This window comes from Porcisia hertigi, chromosome 30 (genome assembly GCF_017918235.1).
Source record: "Porcisia hertigi strain C119 chromosome 30, whole genome shotgun sequence".
Classification (NCBI taxonomy): Eukaryota; Euglenozoa; class Kinetoplastea; order Trypanosomatida; family Trypanosomatidae; genus Porcisia; species Porcisia hertigi.
Window position 1 is genome coordinate 605,352 of NC_090589.1, and position 9,709 is coordinate 615,060.

Here is a 9,709-nt window from a genome sequence, read left to right on the forward strand (position 1 = left end):
CCCGTGTAGTTGGAGTTTATGTAGAAGGACCAAAAACAATTGAAACAGAAACGGAGAGGTGCTGGTCTACGAAGTGCGACCAACGCCACCATTCCCTCCTCCATCATACATACATACATACATACACACACGCACGCACGCACACACACACATACATATATATATATATATAAAGAGAAGTCAACTCGGTTCAGAATACACAGACGCACTACGGCTGAGGGGAGGGTGTGTACGTGCGTGGACGACGTCATCATCTCTCTTTTTCTCCCCTCTCCGTAGATATCGACGATTTGGGTACATTGAAGGGCGTGGAAAACCAAAAAGAGCGTTTCAAACGTTTTTTTAATTATTTTTGAAAAAAATATTTACATATTTCGGGTTATCGTCCGCCAGGCCGCGCCAGCAGAGCAGCGACAAGGGGTGTGTGAGGGAAAGAACGGAGAGGAGAGAGTGCAAACACTGACTCACGTACATATACACACACACACACACACACACACACACACACACGCACGCGAGGGGGGCCCTCCTCCTCCTCCTCCCTAATCCATTCCCCGCAAATAGGCGAGAGAGTTTACGCAATGCCTCCGACTCGTGCGGGTGCAACGTCACGCAGTGGTGGGAGGTCGACGGCAGCGACCATACAGACTGCATTCCGTGATGTCACGAACAGCTACCTTAATGCGAACAAGGAAAATATCCCCCCTGCATACCTTGGCAGCGGCAGCAGCAGCGGTGCTGCTTTTTTAGATGATTATAGGAGAGACGGCGGTAATGGCGACAGCCATGTGTGCAGTACACATGTGCGCAGCCGGGGTAGAGGATCACAGCTGCGAGATACTGGCTTATGCGGTACACCTGTGCAAAGGGACCAGACCCGTGCAGGTAGTGAATCTATCTCCTGCACTGTCGACTCTGTGGCGAATGAACCGGGCTTTGGTGCGTCATACCTCGCTGAGCCAGTCGGCACATTGTCGAGGAGCGACCACGGAACGGGGGCCGCTGCAGCGCAAAGCGCGCTCAGCCCTATGATGACACCGAGGGGGTGGGCATCGGGTGGCTGCGGTGTGACCACAGAGAGTAACGGTGACGACAGCAGCCTTAGCGTGTTGCGCACACCCGGACACAACAGTGCTCACCCCTCGGCATATGGAAACGGCAGCACGGCATGCAAATTGATACAACAGCGCCAGTGTGCTTTGAATGCCCCGCGGAGTACCGATGCCTTCACTGTCGCAGCGACGCCCAATCAAACCCGCCAGCGTCTCTTTCGCGTGGCAAAGGCAGCCTCACTTATTTCACCCCCACACGAGCCTTCAAGTAACGCGGGTACCACCCCCAGCGCTCGGATGACGGGTGTCCAGGGAGACAATGTGAGCAACACCCAACTGCGATCGCAATCCGCGCTACTGTGCACACCCAACGGAGATCGTCTCTCAGCCGTCACAGCGGCGGTGACGGCGGCAGCATTGGGCACCCGCGCTTCCCTGGACACGCCAACTCGCATGGAGGATATACCGCTCTTTTTCAACAACTCTTTCGAGTCTGGTTCGGAGTCCATGACGGGGGAAGCTCCAGCGGGTGCCGGGTACGGCGCATCGCAGTTGACACCTTATCGCACGTACGACCTCCAGGTGGCTGTGGAGGAGATGCTCCGTAATTGCCTGGACGGCTTCACCCCTGCCAAAAACTCCGATGCAAGCGTAGGCACACCACACGGATGCCCTCGACCGCCACCGCCGCCACAGACAGCCGCTACACGGACAGCTTCACTTGACGCACCCGTCACGCTTGAGCCGCTTTTTCCATCCCCCACGACCGACCTAGCGGGGCGAGCCGGATTACCGGTTTGGCCACACGCCATGATGGGAGCTTCGATGCCGGGTTGCACGCCGGAGCGGCTGACGGCACCGCAGGGCGCCTTCGCAGAAAATGATGAGGAGGATGCGTCATCTACCCCACAGAGCGACCGCACATTGCGCAGAGTCCCGTTTGGGGGGGTGCGCCGAGATCCCATGGTGTACTTTTCTACCACACCCGGAGCGGCATCGGGCAACAGTGGGAACCGCTCCGGAGTAACGCATCACGACGATGCTGGTGGTGAGTTCACCGACAAATTGAGCGCTGGTTTTGGTGCTGGCGGGGTTCCTGGAGAGTCTCCCCCTTCTTCGTATTCGAGCGACGCGTGCAGCGGTTTTGGGCTGCGCTGCTGTAATGAGAGCTGCAGTCAACTTGACATGCTCACGATGCTTGCAGCGGCCGTCCAACAGCAGCGTCCTCAGAACCTCGACCACAACTCTGCAACACGTCCCCAGAGTACGTGCAGCACGATGGAAAGCGTGGAGCTGAGATCGCGTACTTTCTCCGAGTGCAATGATGCTACCGCTGCGCAGCAACAGTCTATGCCACCACCACCACCACCACCATCACCCTCTTACCCAATCGCTGTGCGCCACTCGGTGTCGCCGCACCCCAGGGTCGACGCCCATTCTGATTTTTCCTCGGCGTCGACGGACCCTGTCGCTCCGCAGAGACTCCCTTCAACGCGGCGAAGTCGCCATCACATTTCTCAAGTCAAGGCCGCTGCTGGGTCACTCATCGCCGTTGGTGGCCGGCGCGTCCCCGTAGACAAGTTGCACTTGCTTTCCATCGGCAACGAGCCACCGGTGTCAGTACCCGCGCCGGTGACCGGCAAGGCAGCCGCGGCGTCGTCGTCTCGTGGTGGCCAAACCGGACGGGCTCTGCCTCAGTCTGCAGCGTTGAATCACGTCGAAAGGCCGTCGATGCGGCGCGTACCAAATCCGAGTTCAGTCACCGTCACGCGCACCCTGTCCGCAGCTCTTGAAGAGGCAGAAGTGCCGGTACCTCCCCCTGCTCGTAACGCTTCGGCAGCGACGCATCGCTTTGAAGCCAAACCTTCACCCTCCTACGCCTCCGTGTTGGAGTCGGAGGCGGCGCGAGTCGCTGTCGCGGGTCCATCTGCTCGCCGAGTTCCCCCTGCCATGACTGCGTTGCTGCGCTACGGTGGCGGCGGTGCCGTCGCGGCGTTGAGGCCTGTCGTGGATGGAGAGGGTGTGCAGCAGAGCAGTGAAGCAGATGTGGTGGCGGTTCTACAGTTCTCCAAGGGGCAGAGGATGTGCTTTTTGGCGAATCTGTCTGCAGCCGCACTGGCGCAAGCGAGGAGCACTATCACACGCCATCGTACCCGCTCCAAGCTCTCTACCACCGCCACTGCACATTCTTTGTTGGCGTCGAGGGCGCTGCTGACAAACGTTGAGGTGGGCAAGACATACCTGGCGCACGTGTATGCCGAGGGTAGCCCACACGAAGGCGTTTCTTATGAGGATTCGGGGGTATGCGTGCAACTAATCACCCGCACTTCCTCACACTACGTCTCACATATCGGCTCTGTGAATGGGATTCTCCTTCGAGTGGTCGATTTTTCCATGCACGACGAAGACCGCCGGCAACACGAGCGCGTGTTACTTCAGCAAACCACTGCGTACATTGAGTGTGAGCGCCACCTCAAGTTCTCCGGGCTGCCCCTCAAGCTTGAGTCCATCTACTTCACTTTTGATGGAAATGTGTGCGTTGTTTTTTACCGCGTCCTCACCCTCGACGGCAAAGACGTGTCACAGTCTTCGTTCACACCCCACCGCCACCCAAGTATCTCGCGCCTGGTGCGTGAGCTCCAGCTCCACTTGAACTGCCGCGTGTTTCTCAAGCAGAGCTAGCAAAAAAAAAAAAGCATACGCCACACCCACACAGAATGGCGAGGGGGGGGGAGGAGGAGGGAGGGAGGGAGGGAGGGGGAGGGGGAGGCATGCGGATCCCCCTGAGGCGGCGGCACCTTTTCCTTCTTTTTTTTTTTTGCCCGTAGCGGAACTATTCGGTGTGTCTTTATGCGGGCATCCTCTATCCCCATCACCATTCTCCACTAGGCGTGGACCCCCCCCACCCCACCCCACCCCCACCCCGGATGCCACGCAGCAGAGAGGAGAACAGAAACCCGTCATTCTGCGGAGAAGCTCCCGTTGGACTAGTCTGTCCATTAACTATAGATGCACACTCACACACACGCACACACACACACGCAGAAAGCAAAAAAAAAAAAACACACACACAGGGAGGAGGGGCAGAGGTAGAGGAAGTCGTGACGCGTTTCTGCGCGAGTAATTACAAGAATGGGATGATTGTAAAAGGGCGCCCCTCCCCCTCCCCCTTCACCCCCCCCCCTCCTTGAGTGTACAACGTCATGTGTAGAACTTTAGTTGATGCTGGGGATTTCTTCACAGCTCCCCCGAGTCAGCGAATTGTTGCAGTGTGTGGACAAAAAGAAGCGGGGGGGGGGAAGCAGCTGTGTGTCCCCGTCTAATGGCACCAGCAGAGTGTCTTCATCACAGTCCCCCTCTTCAACACGCGGTATACACGTAAACATAGCCGTTGCGCGGTTGCTGAAGATGCGTGCGCCCATGCGTTTATATATATATATATACATATACATATATTCATAGATGTTTTTTTTTTGAGAGAATTGATATCCAAGTATGGGGTGGGATGAATCAAAATGTGGAGGGCCAAAAGCAAAAGAGTTTCGTGAGAGGAATGTGTGTTTGTGTTTGCGCATAAACGCAGCTCATCGTCTTGGGGGCAGAGACGATGCGGCGCACGCCCGGTCACTTTTGTTCCAGTGTGCGGGCACCTTACCATTTCCCCGTGCAGGGGGTAGGAGGAGCAACGGGAACCCGTGATTTCGTTTTCAACATAAACAGTGGAGGGCTTGTAGTCGCAGACAAACAGGTCCGGGTCTAATAGCCTTTTCTCTCATCTTGCTCTCGCCCCTCCACCCCCCCCCCCCAATATGGCCCTTGGTTCTCTGAATATTTAGACCTTGCTCTGTGGTTGTTCTGGGTGAGGTTGCCTTGGGGTACGGCCTTCGATCGCCTCGATGTCCACCGTCACTATCCTATCGTGTTCTCTTCGCTACATATGTATACATATATACATATACCTATATATGTATATATATATATATGATTTATTTATTTCTAGATCCTCAATGATTTTGTCCCCCCCCCCCCGCACAGTATCGGATCAGCTTTGCGCGTAGTGAAGAAAGCAACGTGGGGATTGTGGGGGGGGGGGATGGGATGAGGTGCATAGTCGCCCCACCCCCTTCCTCCCCTCTCCATTCGTTCTCTTTCCATTTCTCGTGTCTCCTTTTGTTGTTGTTATTTTCGAGAAAAAAACGGGGAATTTTTTGTCGTCTTTCTTGTTTTCTTCCCCCGGGTCCGTTTTCGTTTTTCCGTGAAGGTTTGTTGTTGTGATTGTCTTGAGTTGCCGACGTCTTCTGCGCCGAACTATACGTACGTAGGTACACACACACACACACACGTATATACGTGTGTGTATGTGTCTTGTTGTTGTTCTTGAGTTGTTCTCCCACCTAGATCTTTTTTTTTCAATATTGATTTTGTAGATGCACCTCCCTCTCTCGTCCCTCTCCGCGCGCACGGACACAAATATATATATAGATATGCACGCACACACTTTTTTTTTAGGAGTACTTTCTCGAATTCAGTTTTCCCTTTTTACTTTTTTTTTGTCGTGCTGTTTTTGTTTTTGTTTTGTTTTGTGTGTGTGTGTGTGTGTGTGTGTGTGTGCAAGTTTCACGGTGACAAGACACATACATACCCAAACACACATACACACACACAGCGCACACACAGATGCAGATGCAGATGAGCTTTCCACCTCCCCCGCACACACACACATACACACATACTCACCGTGTTTTCCTTTGCACCCAGTTCCCGCTAACAGTTCTGAAACTATTTGTGGTGGTGACGGGGCTAGAGGGGGCGTGGGGGGGGGGAGTACCTACGACGCAAGTAAATCGGAGCGATGTAGGGCAACTGATGTCTCTGGGTTTGGCCTCAGGTTGGTGGTGCATGAGAGCGATCCTCGAGAGAGAGTCTATTTATACGTTTCCATGTTGTAGGTCATGTGTCCACGTGGCCCCAAAGTGTCCCACTCGGACTTCACTTCCCTACCCTCTGGGGATGCCTGTGCCATCCTCAGGGGACGCACCACGTGTTGACTTGCATGATGGATGCGGCTATCAAAGGCAACCGGTGGGGCGGGTGGTGAGGCGTTGGGTGGGCCGGGTTTGAGGTAGAGGGCCGTGTCAGAACGATGCAGTCTCAGCCATGCTGAAAGGCGTGTCTACCGCTGCTTCGCACTAGACAGTGGGGTGTGGAGTTTTTTTTTTTGGGAGGGGGGTGCGGGAAGGCCCTTCGCTCTTTTGTGATGTGATGTAAAAAAAAGGTAGAAGCCGTCTGTTTGTGTGGGACACAGCCTAACTCAGGCGACAGTTTTATCTTCAGCGTTGAACAGTCTTTCATGAGCCCAAAACAACAGCCCAAGAAGAAATACGACCAGGCGACGGGGCACGAGGTAGTGATCTCGTGTTCTGTTGGGTGGATGGATGGGGGTTGGAGGGACTGTACGCGGTGTACACACGGCATCCCTCGCTACAGTAATTGGGTGTAATGATCAGCGACAGAGCAATCCAACAAGCGAATCCGGAGGCCCCACAAGGCAGCCGTGAGCGTGTTAGATTTTTTTTTTTGGGGGGCACATTCATGCAGGTGTGCTCTTCTCGCTTCCTTTCCCTCTTATTCTCCTTTCTCCCTCTCCGGAGGCCGCCTCTGCGCTTATTTTGGAGAGTCCCCCTTTTTCCGTGTGTTGATTTCTGGGCCACTCCAGTAGAAAGAAAAAAAACATCTCCGCGGTTAGCAGGTCGTCGTTTTTGTTTCGAGCAGAACAACTCGCGTGTGTTGGCTACAGGGAGGGAGGGGGGGGGATGAGAGGCGAGCTACCCCACATTCATATCTGCGAGGAGACCCATAATGTTGAGTTTGTCTGCGGCCTCGGTGTTCTGCCATTCCACGAGGGCAGTAGCTGCGGGTACCTTTGACGTACTGGCCTCTTTATGGCTGCCGCATATATATATATATATATATATACAGTCAGAGAGAGAGAGAGCCGTTCGAAGGGGATGGACAGGGGAATCCCTGCGCACAGCAGGATACTTGCGATACTGTTGTCTTCGCCCCTCATTAAAAAAAAATCCTTAGCTTGCTGAGATAATAGTGAGAATACATCGGAGGAGGGCCCCAGAGAGAAATACACCCTATACATGTTGACAACAAGACGAAGGCACAGAACCCGTTATATATTTATATTTATATATATATTTATATATTGCACCAATGCATATATATATATATATATATATAGGTGTATTTTTGTGAGCGCGTATAAATGAGGGAACGTACTGCGTGACCCCAGGTGCACACTAGAAGGGCCTTTTCTGTCTAGAAGGGGGCGTGCGGTGACTACCATGCACTTCAAAGGTATAGGTGGATTGAGAGAATAGGGCATGGGAGCTGACACGAATTTATTTTCTTCTTCCCCCCCCCCTGTACATGGGCGAAGCAGCCGCGTCTCTGTGCTGTCTCCACTAAGGTTTGTTGCCACTTTTCCCTCAACTTGTGAACCTTCACCGATATGCATTCATCTCGCACCCACTGCGCCCACGAACACCACCTCTACAGATACAAACAGAGCAGCGGGGAGGCTGTTTTCTTCTCTCTTCTTTCTCTTCCCCTCCCCTCCCCTCCCATTCCCCCTCCCTCGATATGTACTCGGGGCGTGGAAATGGAGTAACGCCCACCGCTGGGGGCAACAGGGGCAGTACAAGCGCCACGGGCCCCACCTTTGCCTCTCGCACTCGCTCCACTGGCCGCTGCCCCGCCGCTATACGTGGCAGTATGGCAGGGGGACGTCGAAGCAGCGGCGATCGGCTCAGAACGTCTTCTCCCTCAACGTCCGCTGCTGTTGTTCGCGGCAGAGGACCTCTTCATCAAGGACCCGCTCCCACTCCTTCCACTTTGATTGATGCGCAACGCCGCTCGCCAGCGAGGATGTCTGATGCTGGCGCAGGGCGCTCCGCTGCGCATAACGCCATTCAGGCAGAAATGGATGCCTTGGCCGACGATTTTTACGGCTCAGTGCCCTCCAGAGCACCTGGAGGCAACATCGCTCTCACGAGAGCATCGGTGCGCACCGCTTCCCCGGATAGTCTCTACTATAAAGCTCACCCTGGACATGGGCTCTCTGCTGACATGCTGCGTTTAACCACATCGTGGTACAAAGGACCAGTTGATGTCACTGGTCGTACCTTTGATGCAAGCAACAGCAACCTACTTTGTATGGACGCGTTGGTGCCTGCGGCGGCAGCCTCTCGGTCTGTTTGCCGGGCCCCCGCGGCTCGTACGTTTGGGGCGGCACCTGTTTCCGCCTCTTCGCCGCTGTGCGTTGTCGGGTCGGCTGATCACGGACTGAAGGTGTTTGATCTCTGCACAATGCGAGAGGTGAAAACGCTCTACACTAAGACATGTGGGCACACGGAGTGGGTGACGGCGTGTCGCTTCCTGTCAGACCGCCGTGTGATCTCTGGCGGCATGGACAGCAAGCTGTGCCTGTGGAGTGACGTAGCCCGCGGCGGTCAGGCCCGTTGTGTGGATCTTCTGGGACACACAAGTAGTATCAGCCAGCTTGAGCTGAGCGAGAGTCACGGGCGGCCCATTGCCATGAGTGCGAGCTACGATAGAACGATTCGTATTTGGGAGCTCGACAGCGCCACGGGTGGGGGGCAGGTTGGATGTCTCTCAGGTCACAAGGGTCCAGTCACGCACTTTAGTTGGCGAGCAACGGAAGTCTTGTCGGGGGATCGGCAAGGGACTGTCAAGTTGTGGGACGTGGAGACGGCACAATGCCACTTCACTGCCTCCTCGAAGCGCGGCCAAATCGGTTCTTTGGGTCACCTTGTACACCCCGATGTAGGGCACCTCGCCCTTTTCGGCGACCAGGGCGGCGTGGTCACTGCAGTGGATGCGCGTGCGTCTTGCTCTGCGCGGCCCGTTTTCCAGGATGTTTTACACCGAGGAGGGATGGTCACCTTTATTCTGGCTCCCTCTCCGGAGGCGGTATCAGCTCCGCTAATTGTGACGTGCGGCGCCGACAAGCGCATCTCTGTCCGAGACGCTCGCCAGAACTTCGCCGAAGTCTACACCTTCACCGACCATAACGACTTCATTTATTCAATGGAAGTGATGGACAAGTTGCTTCTCTCGGGTGCCGGCAACGGTCGTTTGCTTGTGCATAACATGGAGACGGGAGATCTGCTCTACGAGTTGCAGGCCAATACTGCAGCTGTTCGCGAGATTTTCGCGTCACCATCGATGCTCGTAGCAGCCGGGGATGACGGCAACGCAAAGGTATATGACTTTATGTAAAGTAGTAGAACGGGGCGGGGTGGGGGGGGGGAGGGTCCTCACCTCTCTGCGAGAAGCGAGGCCTACGAAGCTGCTCTCCCTAACGAGGTCTACACCCTCCTGTTGAAGGAATGCTCTCGTCTATGTATTGCGCTGTGGGCACCTGAAGTTGTCTTTGGTTGGTTGAAGAGCGATTTACAACGGCCAAACAGACAAATACGAGAAAAACACAGGCACGAACAAATAGTGGGCCCGTTTTTTTTTTATGGAAAAGGGGGGAGGGGGCGGGGGAGGATAGACGGAGGGGTGATGATAATCATGGGGGCATGATTATTATTTTTGTACTTTACTTTTTTGTTGTTTCTCAC

The 9,709-nt window shown here is 54.8% G+C and overlaps 2 protein-coding genes across 2 annotated transcripts; both read left to right on the forward strand.

Moving 5' to 3' along the window:
• Positions 1-581: 581 nt before the first annotated feature.
• JKF63_02935 (uncharacterized protein) lies at positions 582-4,176 on the forward strand (the record flags this gene model as incomplete). The annotated part of the gene is made up of 2 exons (XM_067898959.1): positions 582-3,724; positions 4,062-4,176. 2 exons carry the CDS (start codon positions 582-584, stop codon positions 4,174-4,176), a joined length of 3,258 nt encoding a protein of 1,085 aa, XP_067755403.1.
• Positions 4,177-7,703: 3,527 nt separating this feature from the next.
• On the forward strand, positions 7,704-9,362 carry JKF63_02936 (uncharacterized protein; the record flags this gene model as incomplete). Its single annotated transcript, XM_067898960.1, has 1 exon — positions 7,704-9,362. One exon carries the CDS (start codon positions 7,704-7,706, stop codon positions 9,360-9,362), a length of 1,659 nt encoding a protein of 552 aa, XP_067755404.1.
• Between the last annotated feature and the right edge of the window lie 347 nt (positions 9,363-9,709).